Below are 18,639 nucleotides of genomic sequence, written 5' to 3'. Positions count from 1 at the left end.
CTTCATGTGGGCGTGTGGCCTGGGGGATGGCTTTTCATTCTGATTCGACTGGTGGCCTGATTGCTTTCCAGCTGCCCACTATCAGGGGGCTGGGCTGGGGCCAGGAGGTCTGAGGGGGGTCTCTGTGGTTGCAGTGACCTAGAGAAGTCTGTGGAGAAGATCCAAAGGGATGTGTCCCACAACCACCGGCTGGTGCCCGGGCCGGAGCTGGAGGAGAAGGCACTGGTGCTGAAGCAGCTCGGGGAGACGCTGACTGAGCTCAAGGGTGAGCATGGGGGCCAGCCAGTGTGGTGCCTGGTCCAGAAGGGCATCCCTGCCTCATGCCCGTTCTCCCCCTGTGCCTGCCCCAGCGCTGCCCATCCTCCCATTCCTCGGTGCCCTTTCCCTCCCCAGCTCACTCCTTCCCGTGCCCTCAGCTCACTTCCCAGGCCTGCAGAGCAAGATGCGGGTAGTGCTGCGCGTGGAGGTGGAGGCAGTGAAATTCCTGAAGGAGGAGCCACAGCGCCTGGACGGGCTACTCAAGCGCTGCCGTGGGGTCACAGACACGCTGGCCCAGATCCGAAGGTCATTCCATCCCCGACCTCTGATTTCCCATGGGGCCACACACCGGGCACAGATCAGTAGGTCAGCCTGAACCCTTATCTTGACAACCCCAAAGGCCACTGATGTGCCGACTGGACCTGCGCCTCAACTCCGACCTGTGACCCCTTGGCTTTCCTTTACCCTGGATGCAGTCACCCCTCCCCAGGCCCTTCCGTCTCTCCTGCAGGAGCCCAGAGCCCTCCTCACAACCCCCACCTCCCTTGGGCCAGGCTTCCCTTTCATGGGGCCCCATCCTGCTGGCCTCACAGCTGCCCCCAACTCTCTCAACCCCAGGCAAGTGGACGAAGGTGTGTGGCCACCCCCCAACAACCTCCTGAGTCAGTCTCCCAAGAAGGTGACGGCCGAGACCGACTTCAACAAGAGCTTGGACTTTGAAATGCCGCCCCCCAGCCCTCCCCTGAACCTCCACGAGCTGAGTGGGCCTGCCGAGGGCGCCCTCCTGACCCCCAAAGGGGGCAACCCCACCAGAGGCCTGGACACGCCTGGCAAGAGAAGCGTGGACAAGGCTGTGTCTGTTGAGGTGCTGGAGCCCACGGCTGGGGGTGGGATGGGGGAGTGACATTTGTATCATCCCAGAATGGGAAGGGTTGGATGCATGGGGAGCTTTTCCCGGGCGGGGGGGACCCTCCAGTTCTCTGATGGGAGCTGGAGAAGTCTAAGGAAAGTGCCATTAGTCCTGCTAGCTAGGAAAGCCTCTGAGACAGCTATTGAATGCTAACGAAAGCAGCGTGGCGTCAGCACAAGAGTAGCCTGTCCAGGCACGGTCCCTGCGCATCAGGGGCATCATATATAGTGAAGGTGGCAGCCCAGACCCGTGGGGAAAGCAGGGTTAGCTGGAGGAGAAGTCCGAGGGTCCAGCGGGGGCCCAGAGCCAGTGGGAGGCTTCCTTTTCCATGCCGTGCACGCGTGGCTGGGGCAGGGGCAGAAGCAGAGGGCCTGGAGGTCCCGGAAGGGTGCTGCTGCTTCAGCCCTGACTCTTGCCCCCTCCTCTCAAGGCTGCCGAGCGGGACTGGGAGGAGAAGCGGGCAGCCCTGACCCAGTACAGCGCCAAGGACATCAACCGGCTGCTGGAGGAGACGCAGGCGGAGCTGCTGAAGGCCATCCCCGACCTGGACTGTGCGAGCAAGGCTCATGCAGGCCCGGCCCCCACCCCTGACCAGAAGCCCCCCAAGGCGCCCCACAGCCAGAAGGCCGCCCCCCGGACGGAGCCCAGCGGGAGGAGGGGCTCAGGTACGGGGGCGGGCAGGGGCAGGGCAGAGAGCCCAGAGCGGGGAGTGCCACCCTCGGGAGCTCCCGAGTCGATGGGGAGCGCGTGGCCGTGAGCGTGCCCGAGGCCTGGCGCCCGGCGCCCAGCCCTCACCCACCGAGGACGGGGCTCCAGCTGGCCTCCTGGCTTCTCTCGGGGCTTCTTCCACTGACGGGAGGAATCCAAATGAAACGTGGAAGTCATCATTTATTCATTTCCTCATGCCTGCGACAGATATTTGTTAAGCACCTACTGTGCCAGGTGCTGGGGATAAGGAGATGAATAAGACAGTGCTTGCTTTCAAGGAACTCAAAATCTAGTGGGAGAAATAATATTAATATATATGAGTATTAAGTGCTTATGCTTGCTGTGTGACAGCAACTGTTCTGAATGTCTCCTATGTATTAACCCTTGTACTTTCACAACATCCCCAGGAGGCAGAGACAGTAATTATTCCTATTCTGCAGATAGGGGCACTAAGACTCAGAGGGTTAAGGCATCCGTCCTAGTGGGTACCTAGTGCGTACACCAGGAATAGAAAGCAGGTGCTAAGTGCACTGGCAGGCACTGGTGCTGTGCAGGCCTAGAGGGGGCCCTGGGACAGCGAGAGGTGGGAACTCCCCCCTGCACCCCCGGAGTCTTGGAAATGACCAGGCGCGTCTCTGGGCGGAGGCCTTGCCAGGAGAGAGAATGAGGGAAAGGCACATGCAAACGCAGAGGCGCGAGGCTGGTATTGCCTGAGCAGGGTCCAAGCTGGGAGTAGCAAGCGGATCTGAGGCTGAAAGGTTCCAGGGCGGAGGGTGCTGAGCCGAGGAGCTCGGGTGTGGTCATGGGTGATGTGGAGCCCCAGGAGGATCCAAGGCAGCGGAGTGTCCTGGCTGGAGTGGCCTTCCGGCAGCTTGCGCTGGAAAAGGGCCTGGGGAGGTGCTGGAGGAAGCAGGGGTCTGGTAGGAGGCTACCAGGCTCTTGCCACAGTAACTGCTCATTTGATCTGAGCCAGACCAGGGGCTGCAGGCTGGGTGGCCAGGGGCTGGATGAGAGCTGCACTTCTCAAACTTGAACGTGCACATGAATCACCCGGTGGTCTGTGCAAAGGTGAATCTGATTCAGCAGGTCTGGGGTGGGCCCTGAGCGCCTGCATTTCTTTTTTTTTTTTAAAGATTTATTTATTTAATCCCCCCCCACCGCCCCCTGGTTGTCTGTTCTCTGTGTCTATTTGCTGCGTCTTGTTTCTTTGACCGCTTCTGTTGTTATCAGCGGCAGGAGAAGTGAGAAGTGTGGGCGGCGCCATTCCTGGGCAGGCTGCACTTTCTTTCCCGCTGGGTGGCTCTCGTTACGGGTGCACTCCTTGCGCGTGGGGATCCCCTACATGGGGGACACCCCTGCGTGGCAGGGCACTCCTTGCGCACATCAGCACTGCGCATGGGCCAGCTCCACACGGGTCAAGGAGGCCCGGGGCTTGAACTACGGACCTCCCATGTGGTAGACGGACGCCCTAACCACTGGGCCAAGTCCGTTTCCCCGCGCTTGCATTTCTGACAAGCTCCCAGGTGCTGCTGCTGCCACAGGCCCAGGGACCCCACTTTGAGTAGCAAGGAGTTAGGGGGAGTTGACAGGGCTTGGTGTGGGGCTGGATGGGAGGTAAGGGAGAAGGAGGCGGGGACGTGTGTGCTCTCCTGTCTCCTCCCTGTCCTCTCCGGAGGAAGAAGCAGAGCGTTCCCCCAGGTCAGGCAAGGAGCAAGGCCTCCAGGGGTGCAGGGCCCTGACCCCAGCCCCTTGGCTGCCTCAGATGAGCTGACAGTGCCCCGATACCGCACGGAGAAGCCCTCCAAGTCCCCCCCGCCACCCCCTCCCCGCCGGAGCTTCCCCTCCTCCCACGGCCTGACCACCACACGCACGGGTGAGGTCGTGGTCACCAGCAAGAAGGACTCGGCCTTCATCAAGGTACGTGCCCCTTGGGGAGGGGTTGGGGTGAGGCGGGGGATGCCGGAGACCCTCTGGGATGGGTGGGGGGAGAAGGGGAGGGTCCATGGGGCTCTGTGCTTCTGGCCCTGAGTCCAGAGTGTGCCTGTGACCCCCGCACTTCCACCCCGGGATGTCCTCTGTTGGGACATCCTGACGGGGCCGCCGGAAGTGGCTGAGGAGGAGCTGGGGGGAGGGTGGGAGCAGGCCAGGGGCTGCCAGGGCCTGGGAGGTGAGCTGGTGGCCGAGGGCCAGGGTCGGTCCTGATGGGGCCCGCGCCTTGCAGAAGGCCGAGTCGGAGGAGCTGGAGGTGCAGAAGCCCCAGGTGAAGCTGCGCCGCGCCGTGTCTGAGGTGGCCCGCCCGGCCTCCACGCCGCCCATCATGGCCTCTGCCATCAAGGACGAGGACGACGAGGATCGCATCATCGCAGAGCTGGAGGTGGGTCAGGGCAGGCCTGGCCCGGGTCCTCGGCCGTGCCCCGCTCCCTGTCCCTGCCAGGCTGACCCCAGAGTGAGGTGGCAGCACTGGGACGAGTGGACGGACCCTCGGTCTCCCCGCTGAGTGCTGCCTGTCCAGGAACCTGTCCTTCTCGACGTGATCTCTTCTCCACTGTGAATGGGGGGTGGGGGAGGCTGAAGCCCCTCCTCGAAGGTCTAAGTTTGTGGATTGGAGTCTCGGAAAGCCCCCGAGTGTCCTGAGACCCCCTGTACTTGGAGTTCCCAGGCCCAAGTGCCCTGAGACTCTTGCCGGTGCTGCTGAGCCTGTCCTCAAGGTTCCTGACCGCCAGGAGCCTCTGCAGGAGACTGAAGAGAGGGCAGCCTGGGTGGCTGGCCACGGCAAGCGGCCAGGGCGGGGGGCCAGCGGCCCAGTGGCAGCCCAGGCCCGCCCCTGCCCGCGGGGGCCTGGGCCACAGGCCAGCACCCGTCCTCTCTGGCGCCCCCTCCTCCAAACCTGCCTCCGCCTTCTGCTCCCCAGGTGTTTGAGAGAAGCTCAGTGTCTTCCCTCCCCCCCACGCCCCGCCGCCAGCTGATCCCCACCTTGCTGTCCCCCCAGGACCCAGGGCCCCCCTGGGGCTCAGCCCTGGGCCCCACACGGAAGGTAACGGGGCTGCCCCCCACCTCTCATGGCTCTCTCTCTGCCTGTCCCTCCACAGCTTCCTCTCCTGACCTCACGCCAGCCCCCCCGACACCCAGTCACAGTGCTTGCCCGTGTCCCGCCTCTGCCACCGCTGCGCCCGTGCACTCCCCCCTCCCCCCACCCCAAGGACCAGGGGCAGGACGCTGTCCTCTCTCTGGCCCCCTGGGTGGGGTTTCCCCAGAGGCTCCAGCAGCCCAAGGTGCAGACGCTGCCTCGTACGCGGGGCTGCCGTTTCTCACGGCTCCGCTGAGCGGCCCCTGTGGGGTGGGTAGTGAACCTGCAGGCTGAGCTAAGGCCTGGCCCCAGGCTGCCTCTCGTTTTGGTCCAAGATTGGAGTTTGAATCTTTGCTCCTTAGACGACTTTAGGTCCAACTCAAAATCTGACTTTATCCTGGGCCTGGTCCCTGCCCGCGTCCCCCAATTTTGCTGCCTGTACCAGGCAGGGCCTGTTTCTCCCACGAGACTCTGCTTTGTACTGGGGCCAGGACAGCCCAGGAGGGAGGCTCGTTTACAGCCCCTCCCCACCCCTGTGACCCCATCTTGCCCACCCTGGTCAGGAAGCTTGGAATGGAAGAAACCCATGCCCTTCTTTGGCTGCTGGTCCTGTCTTTTGGCACTGGGAAGTTCTTCCTTCTTGCTAACTTTAGTCCTGACTGCTGTCCTGCTGCACTTATTTCCTCTTATTCTTTCTTGGGAATTCTGGGGTGGGCCTGTGGTCTGCACCCCTGGGGGCTGTGCTCCTTGGCTTGGGGGGGAAGGGAGGTGGAGTTCGGGCAATCTCTGCCTCTGCCCAGCCCGGTCGGGGCAGGAGGGCACCTGCTCCGGGGAGGGGGCGGGCAGCCTGTCCTGCACACACGCGCTCGCCTTCCCCGTCCTCAGCCGGCTCTCCCTGCCCCCGTGGGCGCCGTGCTGGCCGCCTCCTGATTTCTGGCCTGGCTTGAGGCCTGGTGGTGCTTTGGCTCCCCGGCCTGGGGTGCAGACGAGCACCAGATGGGAGGACAGTGCCGTCCGCTGGGCAGAGGATGGGCACAGAGCTGCCCGAGGAGCCACGCGGGGCTGAGCAGTGTGGAAGAGGCCCTCCTGGGCGGGCTGTGCCTCTGGCACCTTGACCCCCGCCCCCAGTCCCTGTCCCTTTCTGGCTCTGGGAGCCAGTCCTGATGGGGCTCAGTGGGCACCGCCCCTCCACTGGCCTTTCGGGCCTGGCTGACCCTCTGCATCCTGAGGTGGCATCAGGCAGTGGAGCCGGGCGGGCTTGGGGCCGTCCTCTCTGCCTCCCCAGCCTGCACCCCCCATCTCCAGGTAAGCAGGTGGCAGGGCTGTGTGGGCTGCCTTGGGAGGGGGTGGTTGGGGTCCCTGCTGCCCTCCACCCCCAAATCTCCATGGCTGCTTTTAGTGGAAAGAGCACTGGACTTGGAGTCAGACTACCTGGGTTCACATCCTGGCTCTGCCACTGATTGGTGTGGATAAGTGACCCTGGGTGATCACGTAGCCTCCCTCACCCTCGGTCTCCTCATCTGTCAAGTGGGGACGATGAGAGCAGTAGCCATTTCACGGGGTACCTGAAGATTAAAGATGAGGATGTGGCACAAAGGTGGTGCTGAGAATTAGGCTGGGAGTCCCTCAGGTTGGGGAGGAGGGTGTGACTGGGGGCCTCTCTCTGTGCCCCCACCGAGGCCAGAGCCTGGGTTGCTGGCACAGAGCTTGGCTGAAGGGCCGGGAGCAGAGGAGAGAGCCCAGAGAATGGGTGGGGAGCCAGCGGTCTCCCCTTACCAAGGATGAGGACCCGTTCTCAGGCCGCAGCCGGCAGCCTGGCCTTCACCCCCAGAGCTGAGCGTGTCTTGTTCAGTTCAACAAACAGCTAAGATTTACTGAGCTCTTGCCATGTGCCAGGTATTGCTCTTAGCACACATGCTCCCATGAACTCCCTTCTCCACCATCCCCACGATGTTATCCCATTGTATGGTACCCAAGAGTCTTGCTCCCAGGGTTTTACGTATCTTTGCAAGAAAGTGGGAAGCTGTGGCGTGTGGTGGAAAGAGACCTGAGCTCTAGTCCCAGCCCCGCCTCTAACTTGCTGGGTAACCTCAGTCAGGACCCGCCCCCTGCCTCAGTTTCCCCACCCCAGCTCGGGACTTTGGGTTGTGGAGATCACACTCTACCTTGTCTTCCTTCTCCCCTCAGGGGTTCTGCATCCCCCAGATCATCTTGACCGAGTGCACCCCCAACCCTCCCTCCCTGCCAGAGGAGCCTGGCCCCAGGATGGCCCCCACCCCGCACCCCCGGACTCTAACTGGCAACGAGAGGGCCTGGGTTGGCACACAGGCCCGGCTGGGGATATCAGCTGACGCCCCCCGGCCCAGGAGCAGCTCAATGCCGATGCTGGAGAAGGAAGGGGCAGCTCTGAAGAGGCCGGGTAGAGGGTCTTGCAGCCCAGAGGATGGAGGAGCTGGAGCCCCCTGTCTTTGGGGACCGTCCCTGGACAGGACTCAGGAGTGCTCTACTGCCGAGGCCCACCCAGAGGAGATCCCCAAAGATTGCAGTGGGGAGTGCCAGGGCCAGCGAGCCACACACCGAGGCATGAGGGGCGCCATCCCCCAGCGCGTGGACAGCCTGGAGGAGACGCTCCGGGAGCTGCAAGCCACGCTGAACGAAATGGGCACAGTCCCTGCCGTGGGGCCCCCTGGCAGCCCCCCATCCCTGACCCCCAGCCCCCAGGTGGCTGCCTCCTCCCCTGTGCTCACCTCCTGCCTCCACGCTCCAGGCTGTCTGTCTTCAGAGCTGGAGGGAGGCAGGGGCTGCAGGAGCACCGCGCCAGCCCCCTCCTCCCGCCGGCCTTCTCTCGGCTCCCACCTCCTTCTGGTCTGGCCCTGGGTGGGGGCTGCGTGTAGAGCCCAGGGGAGGCTGGGAAGCCGGCCTAACCCGGGGTCTGCCCATCCAGCCCTGGGCGGGGACTGGGGGTCTCCTCCTCTGCTCTGCGTCTGTGAATGAACAAATAAAGTTCTCTCCCCTTTTCCACCCACACGCTCCACTCCCCTCTCCTGTCTCTGGCTCTTTCTGTCTCTCGTTTCTCTGCCTGTGTCTCTGGGGCCCCAGAGCCTCTCTGGATAGGCCTTGTACCTGGGGTGATTTAAGGGGGCCGGATTTGCCCCCATCCTCCCATTAGAAGATGTGGGCCGGGGCTGCTAATCCTGCCCTTTTAAAGAACCCCCCACCCAAACTGCAGGCGTGTTGCTGGGCCCAGGACCGGGGCCTTTGCCTGGAGTGGGGTGGTCCCAGGAGCCCTGGCTTTAGGAGCGGCTCCCCCAGCAGGGCACCAGTTGCCTCTGGGCTGCTTGAGGAGCCACCGAAGAGTTCCGCCCGGGAACTGCTGGGCCCCTGTCCCTCTGCTGCAGGCCGGCCTTGTTCCGGGGCTCAGAGTCCAGAGTCCAGCAGTGGGACGTGCATCCAGGCAGGGTGTCCAGGTCTCAAGGGGCCCTGCTGAGATGGTCCTGGCCCCAGAGACCCCACCTCCACCCAGGGTCCCCAACCCAACCCCGTTCCTCTTTCCGCAGAGTGGCGGGGGCAGCGTGCCACCCATGAAGGTGGTGACTCCGGGGACCTCGCGGCTGAAGGCGGCCCAGGGCCAGGCAGGCAGCCCCGACAAAAGCAAGCACGGCAAGCAGAGGGCCGAGTACATGAGGATCCAGGCCCAGCAGGTAAGGGCGGGACCGCAGCCTGGGGCTGCGTGCTGGGTCGTGTTCCCGGACCCCCTCCCCGCCCGGCTGCCCAGATGCCCTCCCAGGCCAGAGCTACCTCGCCAATCACCTGGACCGTCTTCTCCTTCCTCCCACCAGCCCTGGCGCTCAGACGGGAGGTGTCCACCCAGCCCCTCTCCTCTCAGCAGTCCCTGCTCTCAGGGGCTGTGTGTCGCTCTGGGATTGGGGGGTGCTTCACACTCTCCATCTTCCTGCCACTCCCCTCTGGTCCTCTGCTTCCTTTTCCCTGTTACCTGGTTCACACCTGCTCTTTGGGGTCCCCACTCTCATCTCAGGCCGCCTCTTAGCTCCTTCGCTAAGGTGAAAACACCAATTTTGTATCGACTTTCAGCCTTGGGTTCAGGTTTCACAGGGTTCGCTGCTGACATTTAAGGGGATGGGGGGGTGCCTGGCCCCCAGGTGGGGAGGGGGTGCAGTTGGAGCAGCAGGGATGCTCTTTCACATTGAATCAGGGGTTTGGGAACTGTGTGTGGAGTAGAAAGAGCTCACAGGTGGCCTGGTCAGAGGGTGCAGGGTGGTTCTGGGCCCGGGTGTTGAGAGCTCACTGCTTGGCTTAGATATTCACGAGCAGCTCCTGTTTGTTGCTCCCGGTTCTGGGTTCTGGGGTAGGGCGGGGGCTGTGAAACGTCAAGATGGTCAGACCTGAAGAAGGCTCCAGGCTCAGGGCAGGAGGCTGGCGATGGGCAAGTCCAGCCATCCCTCCTCTGTGCCCAGAAGAGCAGGGGCATTTACAGCATGTTCACCGTGCCAGACACTTACACTGCCCCGCTCACCAGCCACTGGGAGGCAGGTCCTTCCTGTCCCCATTTTATAGATGGGGAAGCTGAGGCTTCACCAAAGCTTCACAGGTGGCTAGTGGTAGAGCAGGATTCAAAGCCAGACTGCCCCCTCCACACACACACACGCACACAAACATACACACACGCACACACTCTCTTTCAGCCTTTTTGGCAGGCCCCTCCCGCAACTTGTGATCACGCCGCACTTTCTCATCCTAACCCCCTAGCTCCCGCAGGGTGCAGGCTCCCTGCCTCCCGCCTTTTGTCCTGCGGGTCAGCTTCCGGGTCCCCACAGCCTCCCCTCCACTTGCTCCTCAGCCCACTCAGGATGTCCCTCCCACCTCGCTCGGCTTGGGCAGGTCTCCCGTGGCCTCCAACTGGCTCTTCACCCCCCTGCCCCTCTGTCTGCAACCCGTGGCCGCATGCACGCGCCCGAGCGCAGGTGGAGCCAGCAGCCCTCTCTCGTCAGCCCACCCCCGCCCTCCTGGCTCCTCTACCTGCCTCTTCGCTTCGCTCAGCTTCTCCCCTCCTTGCAGCACGCACCCTCTCCTTGGGCACCGGGTACCACCCAGTCTCTGTCTTGCGTCCCAACTGCCTGCGGGAGCCTTCGCTGGGTGCCCCCCTCCCCCGCTGGCGCCTGGTTTTCCCTTCTGAAATTGGCACCCACCCCAGTCACCCATGGACGGTCCTCTCACCTTCTGAATGTACTTCGTTGAGCCCTCTCCACCCCTGCTGTGCCCCGTCCAGCTCTACCCATCACTCACATTGATTATTCCAGTCGCTTTTCTTTAAAGAAGTATCTTGTTTTCTGATAAAGTAAATACACACTCCTTGTGGAAATTTTTGCAAGTAGGACATAAAGAACAGGGGAAAAAACACTTAATATCTCCCGACCTTAATGCATGGTCTTCTAAGTTCTCCCTTGGACTTCTGTCCCCTCTAACCCATTTCTAAGACCTGCAGGTGTGGGTGGCAGGGTCTTTGTAAAATGCAGGTTATTATCACTCCCCAGCTGAAAACCTGTGTACCGTGGTCCCTGCAGAATGAGGAAATTCTTCACATGCTGCGTGAGGCGCCTCACGACCGGCCTCGGCTCACCCGCTTCTCCCCATCACCCTCCCACCCCATGTCCTCGCTTTGTTCCCACCACCCTGGCTCTCCTGCCTGTCTGTCCCCTGGGCCACAGTCTGACCCTGGCTCAAAACCACCTGCCTCTATGGCCTTGGTCAAAGTCCTCTGACTTCTCCAGGTTGTTTCCGCATCTGTTCAATGGGGACAAAAATACCCTGCAGGGTTCTGAGATCACGTAACACCTGGTGTGGGGAAGAGCTTTGAAAACAGCCAAGTGCACAAAAAAGGGGAGGCTGTCACCGCCATCCTCAGTAGGACTGGACTTCTGCCAGGGATGAGGGCTGGGCTGGGGGCCTCCGGGCCTTCCCTGAATGCCTCTAACACTGGGGCTCAAAGCGTTTTTTATGATGTTGAGACAAAGGGAAGAGTGCCAGCCCCAGAGACACAAATCGGGGGGCAGGGGTTCCAAGAGGGGGCTCAGTAGTGCCTGACGCTATGGAGAAGTCAAAGGAAATGTTAGCGCAAAAGCCTTGCGTGTCGTGTTCTAGATGTTGGGGTAGGGGCAGGCGCCAGGTGCACGGGCTGAAAGGGTCCAGGGCTGGGTGTGGAATCCCACTTCTTATCAGGGCTAAGACATCTGTTGCGCGCCCACGGTCTCTCCGCAGAGAGTTCAGGTAAAGGATTTTAACCCCAGAGGTGTGGGCCCTGAGAGGGAACGGGCAAAGGGGCATGCTGTGGGGGGGCCCAGAGAGAGCTGGAGCACGGGCCAGCAAGGAGGGGGACAGGGAAGAACTCTGCCCCTTCTTTCTCTCTTTTCACCCTGCCATGCCCCCCCTGGCCGAACCCAACCAGAAACCCAGGAGGAAGGAACTGGCAGGAGCCAGCCTTCCCAAGCACAGAGCAGGGCAGAGGTTGGATCTAGGGGGTGGGGGACGTAAATGGAAAATAACTAGCGCACCTCTTTTGGACCAGGGTTATGTATCTCAATTAATTCTCTTAACAACTTCATGTCTTAAAATATGGGTTTTGCCCATTTGTCACTGCTGCACCCTTACAACATCTACTTGTATATATGAGGACTTGGCATATATAGACACTCAATAATAAATATTTGCTGGGTAGATGAAGGAAGGAGGAAAGGGAGGGAGGGTGGGAGGGATTTGTCATTGATCAGGCCCAACCCAGGTGGAAATAGACAAAACACCCTTAAAATGCTAAAATAATAGTAGCCATTTGTCGCATGCGTGCTGAGTGTGGGGCTCTGGGCCTCATCCTCTGTATCTCCCAGGTGACTCTGATGCTGCAGGGACTGTTAGCCCTGCTTGCAGGGGAGGACATGAAGGCCCGAGAGATACCTCTCAGGGTCGTACTGTTAGGAAGTGGCGGAGCTGGGACTTTAACCCGGGTCTGTCTTAATGCTGGCCTCTGCTGCTTTGCCAGGAAGCGTAACCTCCTGGGTAGCACCAAGGTGAGACTACTAGAAGGCTGTGCCTTCAAAAAAACAAAAAGCAATAGGGGAGCAACACTGGGTTTTTAGCTGCAAAGAAGAGAAACTCCAACATGAAATGGCTTAAACAAGGAAAGGAATTATCTAATGAAATAAGATGTCAGGAAGCAGGGAGGTTTGGTGAATTTGGCAGCTTAAGGACATCAGAACCTGGTCTCCTCCCATCTTTTGGCCCTGTTGACCTGCCACCATGGCTATTCTCCCCAACCCCCCACGCCGCCCCTACCCCTCCTTGACTTCCCATCGACCCATTTCTAAGCCAGTCACTGACAAGAAGAGAGGAATCCTCTCATCGGAGTAGACTTGTTATGATCCTCCCTCTTTGGGGCAGGGAGGGGAGGCAGCCAGGCGAGTTTGTGTGCAGATGATCACGATCTTCACCTGCGTGGGAACCGTGCCTCAGGAGAGGTGGTGGGCGCTGGCTCACGGGCACGTTGGCTGGCAGGGGCCGGCTGCCTGACCTCGGCCCGCTGTGTCCGGTCTCACCCAGCTGAAGGCGGCACATCTGGAGTTTCTGCCTTGCCACAAAGTGACAGTTCTGAGTCTCTGGGCATAACTGGGACCAGCAGGGGAGGTGCTGGGAACCTTCAGAGACAGCAGCTGTTCCACCTGAGAACTCCAGGGCGCACAGGACAGAGGCACTGGCACAGCTGGGGGTGCTCCCTCAGCCTCAGGCAAGGGACTTCGGATGGGCCAGGGCTGGTCTCCTGGGAGGGATAGCCTGGAGGACTGAGAAAACAAGTGCCTGCGGAGCCACCCTAAGTGGTCTCCCTGAACAAGAAAGGGGGAGGGTCTGTGTAACTGGTCCTACTGCACGCCTGGCTCTGGAAGAAGGGACCCGTCACCTGGGGGCTACGGGAGTCAGGTGGCAGCAAGTGGAGAAGGCAGGTGTCCCAAAGACCAAAGCCGGGAATAGACCGCCACTCTGGAAAACTGCTAAAGGGAAGAGGAACAGACAAGGCTTTTAACTAGAAAGGCAGGTTCTGAACAAAGAGGAGAGCCAGCCGGGGAGGCGCCGCCTTGCTTGGGGACGTGGTGAGATGTAAAGAGACTGGAGGAAGAAAGCAGACACACTTCCTCCCATCTGACTTTGGGAGAAAGGTCTTTAAAACAGGGTACAAAAATAGTTGGATACAGAGATGTGCTGTTTGGACTAGTTATTCCTGTTTTAATTTTTTCAGCTGTGTTTCATTTGATGGTATAACTAAATATTTTGTTTGTGTCATGCATGATTAAGACAATAAAGTATTTTTTCTAGTCATCCAAAAAAGGTGGGAGGGGGGCAGGGAAGGGCACCAGGGTCGGGACTGAAGCCCAAGGTAATAACAAGACAGGGAGGGAGCTCTTGGTTGCCTTCAGTAAGTGCGTCTTCAGGTTCAGGGGCCCCAGGTGGGCAGGGGCCAGCCTGGCACACAGCCATGGTCTCAGCAGATCAACAGATCTTGTGGACGTGGCTCTAGAACCCCTCTGAGTCATGGGTGGGCAGCTGCAGAGAGAGGAAAAGGGCAAGTCCCGAATGGGAAAAGCGTAGACTTTGCAAACTAGAGAGTGGTGAGCGTCACGTGCACCGCCGGCAGGACTCGGGGCCAATCGCTGAGCGGACCATTTGTGCACCTGTGGGAGAAGCGAGCCTCCCCAGCAGCGCGGGTGGGTTCCCTGCCAGCCAGCCAGGCGGAAGTGGTCTCACGTCCCTGGGAAAGGGCTTCCAGGCTGCTGGGGCAGGGCCAGCTCTAGACACAGTCTAGCTCTCCCCTGCAAGGCTCTCCCCACATCCCGTGGCCTACAGAGAGGCCCTGCAGAGATGTCCCTGAGTGACGCTGCAGGCCTGTGGGAAATGGAGGGACCCTGCCCAGCCCTAACCTGCAGGGAGGTCTCTGCCCTAGGCCACAGGACCTCTGTTTTCAGTCAAGGCCATCTGGTTTTGCCACCAGTAGCTTAGCAAGGCCGGGAGGGAAGAGTGCATATAACCGCAGGGCGAGCAGGTGGTGGTGCAGCCCTAACCAGAGGATCTCAGGCTTAAGTGCAGTAAAGTCACCTGGGGCACTTGCTTAGCTGTAGGTCTCTGAGCCCACACCAGACATGGATTCTGGAGCGGGACCCTAGAATCTATACTTGTAACACCGGCAACACGTTATCCCCTAGAGGTGATGCCGATGGCTCTCGAAACATACTTTGGAGGCCACAGCTCCAGAGGAACCTCCAGAACTGTACAGGCACAGGGAGCCTGCTGGACGGGGAGGAGGGCGGATGGCTATTTCTAACTCTCAGCGCTGACCAGTGAGCACAGGACACCTCACGAGGGAGTGAGCTTCCTGTCACCAATATGATACAACTCAAACCTGGAGAAGCACTGACAGGGGATGCAGCATGGGTTCTTGCATTGGGTGGAGGCTGAACACAACAAGTGCCTTCTTCCCCAGAGTCCCAGGTGGGGGGTTCCTTAGAGAAGGGCTCTCCAGGGAGGACAGCCTGGCTCTGCAGTTCCCTCCCCCCCGCCCCCCAGGCCTTCTGCTTAGGCTTGGCCTACTGCTGAGGCTGCCGGGTCTGGGTGGCTGGCCAGTGGGAACGATGAGCCTGTACACCCCCTGGGCTGCTCCCTGCTGGCCTCCCTGCTGGGAGGGTACGGCCCCTGGGGACAGCTCACTGTTCCTTTCTCCTCCCTCCCCGGCCTATTCTCCCTCCCCGTCTCCCCTGCCTGCCTGCCCTGGGCGTGGTCTTTCCTGCCTTCTTTCTTCCCCATCAGTAACCTTGGACCCCGCCCCCAGGCCTGGCCCAGCACCCGCCTTGCCTCCTTTCTGCCCCTTCTGTGGCCACTTCCTCCCCTGACTCAAACCACCTGCTGGTTTCTTCTTTTTGCCGTTAACTGTCTCTTGAATTTTTAAAGCTTGGGCGAGGGCCAGTGTGAAGGCTCTCCCTTCCTCTCTCTCTTTTGTTGCAGGCCACTAAACCATCTAAAGAGATGAGCGGGTCCAACGAGACCTCCAGCCCAGTCTCAGAAAAGCCCTCGGCTTCCAGAACCTCTATCCCCGTATTGACTTCCTTTGGGGCGAGGAATTCTTCCATCTCCTTCTAGAAGGCCCCCGGCACCTCTGCCCCCCCTGTCCCCTCCCTCACCCCTGCCACTTCTCTCCCCACTCTTCCCTTCACCTCCTCCCCGCCCCCACCTCACTCTCCAGCCCCTCTGGAGCTCCGCCCCACGTGCGGCCTCCTCTGCTCTCTCTTGCCTTCCCCCTGTTGATGTTTTTTTTAATAATTAGCTTTTAATTGTCTTTTTTTAAAACTCAAAATGGTAAAACTACAAACCAAGCACACCACCTTCCCGTGCTCTTCTGTTCCCAGTGGCCTTCCGCTGGCCCACTTCCTGTCCCCTCTCCCTGCTCCCCTCCGCCACCCTTCCTCCCACGTCCTGCACCCTCCCCCTCATCCTCCCCCTGACTTCCGGAGAGTGCTCGGAGCTGCGAGGGCTGGGCGCGGAGGCCCCTCTGCAGTCCTCGGATCCCTTCCCGGAGCAACGCCAGGACGCTGGACGCACCCGCCAGGCTGGAAAACGTGGCAAGGGAGACTCTGACCCCACAGGCTGCCCGCACGCCCTGTCCGGCCTCGGGGCGTGACTGTGAGCCTGCCGCTGGCCTGCTGCCCTCACGCGTGCCCGCGCGCCCGGAGTCCTTGGCGAGGGGCCCCCTGCGTGTCCTTGGCGAGGGGCCCCCCCGGCCTCCAGGCCGAGGCCTGTGCCCAGCGGGGAGGAGGCCGATGGGCCGCTGCGGGTGGTGGAGCCTGGTGGAGCTGGCAGCCAACACTGGCGAGCCAACACTGGCACCGCCTTGGCGAGCGCAGCCCCTGGGAGGGGTATATGGTACTTTTAGTTTCCTAATTTAGCACTTTAAATAGCATTAACTTATTTAATGGGGGTGGGAGGGGCAAAAACGAGGGGCCTAGGACATTAGATTTTGGGGCCTGCAGGAGAGGAAGGGTCTGGTTGTGTGGGAAGAGGGGAGACCAGAGAGGAAATTGATTGGGGGGGGCCAGGGGGGTGACTTGCCCTCCCCTGGAGAGTTGAGGTTTTCAGGGAAGGGTCAGATGGGGTTTTTAATGGGGAGCCTGACCCTGCCCACGTGGCCTGGGAGGAGGGGAAGAGACGACTGTGGTTTTCAGCCCCAGCCCCTCGGGTACAGTTGTGGGCCAGCAGGGGGTCATGTGGGTGGGAGAGGTGAGGAGCATGGAGTGGAGGGTCCCCAGGGAGCACAACGTGGGGTAAGCACAGGGGAGGGGGCATTGAGACTCCCCCCCCCCACAGTAAGCACAGAAAAAAGCAGCCATTGAAGGAGGGGGGGAGCCCTCAGAGCCAGATTCGCGCCCCCGAGGCCAGACAGGGGAAGGTCAGGGCTTGGGGAGAGCTGGGGGGGCGGTCGAGGTTTCGGTGAGGGAGGGGGATGGTTATGTTTCCTTTCTTTTTTTATTTTTTGTGGGGTTTTTTTGTTGTTGGTTCATCCTTGTTTTCTAGCCTTGGATCATTTTTGTACAAAGGCGAACAAGCCTTTTTGAAAAATAGCAAAAGAAGAGGAAAAAAAAATCCCTCCTGAAAAAAAAAAACAAAACCCTGGAAAATAGAAGGAAAAAAAAGGACCTCATAAATGATGCAATTACTTTTAATTGCAGGCAACTCTTTACATTTAAGTGAAGTGTCTTAACATTTTATATTGTTTTAAAAATATATTTACATATTATATATATATAATATACGTAATATAAATATATATAAATATTAAAAAAAAAAAAAAGAAACCCACAGCACTCTCTCCCTGGCCGCTGTTTTGGCGAGGGGGAGGGGGCTGGGGGCTGGGCACATTGGCCTGGCTTCTGTGGTCCAGTGAAACGGTTCGGTTTGGTTTGGCTGTACAGAACCCTCTGGCTTGGGAGGGGTGGTGGGGAGTGGTGCCCCCTCCTCCCTCCACTCCATTACTCTTTGCTTGCTACTCTTGCTTGCCGCCCCCCCAGCCCTGTGACCTGAATGTGCGCCCCGTCATTGTCTTGAGTTGAATGTCCCTTTGTAGGGAGCGGGAGGGGCGGTGAGGGCAGGAGTCCCCCAAGAAGGGGCAGAGGGAGGGAGCCGTATGCCCGCCTGGCCCGTTCAAGTCGAGCCCGGTGGGATTTGCATCTTTCACTTTGGTTCTTGCACATTTATGGGCTGGAAGGCATTCGCGTGGAGTTGTATGCAGCCCGTGTGTATGTGTGTGAACGCATGCCGACCCAAGCCCTGTGTGCGAGGGTAAGTGTGTGTGCGCAGATGCACGTGACGTGCCCACGCGTGGCCCACCACACGTGTGTGGAGGTGGAGCCTGTGTGGGCGTCAGCATGTGCCTACCTGCCAGTTGGTGAGAGCTTCGTGTGTGAGAATGTGTGTGGTGTGTGTGTGCACAGATGTGCGTAGCTGTGAGAGACTTGTCTGTGTGGGCCACTTATGTGTGGACAGAGGCGTGTACACGGGGGTGCCTGTGAGCTGTGTGCGAGCTGCGTGCTCCTGTGGGTGTGTGTGCGCATGCGTGTACCAGTGCAGACCCGGGTGTGAGGGCGTGTGTGTGGGTACGCGTGTCCCATCGTCCCTGCACCACTGGCACCGGCTCCATTCCCACGCCCCCCCCCCCCGCCCCCCGGGCCCTCTCCAAGCCCGCAGCACGTCACTGCCCCCAGCTGCATGCGCCTCGCTGCTCTGTCCATCAGTGTGTGCTTGACCAAGAGAAAACTAACGTCTGGGGGACCCCTGTACCTCGTCCCCCAGCCCCCGCCCACTGTGCTGTGTTACTCGCATGGGGGGTTTCTCTCCTGCCCCTTCCACAATAGGCCATTTCCCTGGGAGCCTCGGGCCCGAGGCTCCGAGTGGGGTCCCAGGTGGGGCCCCCAGGTGAGCCCCGGCTCCACCCCAGCCCCGTGCACCCCGTAGGGCCCGTGTTGGTGTAGCAGTGATGGCTTCTGTGGATATTCTGTGACCTCTGTCGGTGTAACTTGACAATTTCTAAATGGAAAAGGGTTGCTGTGTTTTCTGTCTCTTTTTTAATGTCCTTTTCTCCCCACTTCCCTCCTCTCTTTCCTTTTCGGTTTTTCTAGCCGAGTGTTTGGGGCTTTAATAAAATTTGTTTCTTTTTCCTCTCCTGGATCTCCTTCCTATAGGCTGCTGTCTGATTATTTCTCCTCTTCACCTGCGCGGGCCTGGAAGGTGCAGGGATGCGGTGGTGGAGGGGGGTCCCTGACAGCCACCTGCCCTGCAGCTTAGCAGCCAGGGTGTGAAGGGAGAGGGATAGCACTTGCCCCAGGGGCTATGCCACCCAGCCCTCTCCAGGGCGCTGGAGAGGACCTCCACTAGCTCCTATGGGGTGCCGGCTCCTGGCCAGGGACATGAGACGACGCTCCTCCAGCCCTCACAGCCATCAGTGCGATAGCAACTGCACTGCTGCATCTGCAAAGGGCTCAGCCAGGGCTCAGAGAGGTTGGGTGTCTTGCCCAGTGTCACACAGCTAGTAAGAAGCAGAGCCAGTATTTCAGTCTAGCTCTGCCTGACCCCAAAGCTAATGCTTGTCCCCAAA

General features: G+C 60.1%; 1 protein-coding gene across 35 annotated transcripts in view; it reads left to right on the top strand.

Annotated features, from left to right (window-relative positions):
• SRCIN1 (SRC kinase signaling inhibitor 1) overlaps positions 1-16,656 on the top strand; it is a 65,072-nt gene extending 48,416 nt beyond the window's left edge. For 14 of the 35 annotated variants that reach the window (XM_058284130.2, XM_058284131.2, XM_058284135.2 and 11 more), the window contains 8 exons: positions 135-265; positions 417-564; positions 877-1,123; positions 1,599-1,833; positions 3,639-3,793; positions 4,098-4,250; positions 8,501-8,644; positions 15,000-16,656. In XM_058284130.2, coding sequence (XP_058140113.1) covers positions 135-265; positions 417-564; positions 877-1,123; positions 1,599-1,833; positions 3,639-3,793; positions 4,098-4,250; positions 8,501-8,644; positions 15,000-15,134 — 1,348 coding nt within the window. In that variant the 3' untranslated portion in view covers positions 15,135-16,656. Of the gene's footprint in view, positions 1-134; positions 266-416; positions 565-876; positions 1,124-1,598; positions 1,834-3,638; positions 3,794-4,097; positions 4,251-4,787; positions 4,911-7,130; positions 7,971-8,500; positions 8,645-14,999 lie in introns of those variants that run through there. The other 21 variants (XM_071210631.1, XM_058284102.2, XM_058284106.2 and 18 more) reach the window with 5 other exon arrangements.
• Positions 16,657-18,639: the final 1,983 nt, after the last annotated feature.

This window comes from Dasypus novemcinctus, chromosome 21 (genome assembly GCF_030445035.2).
Source record: "Dasypus novemcinctus isolate mDasNov1 chromosome 21, mDasNov1.1.hap2, whole genome shotgun sequence".
NCBI classification, from domain to species: domain Eukaryota; kingdom Metazoa; phylum Chordata; class Mammalia; order Cingulata; family Dasypodidae; genus Dasypus; species Dasypus novemcinctus.
The sequence above is the reverse complement of the archived record's forward strand: the minus strand, read 5'-3'. Positions and strand labels throughout refer to the sequence as shown.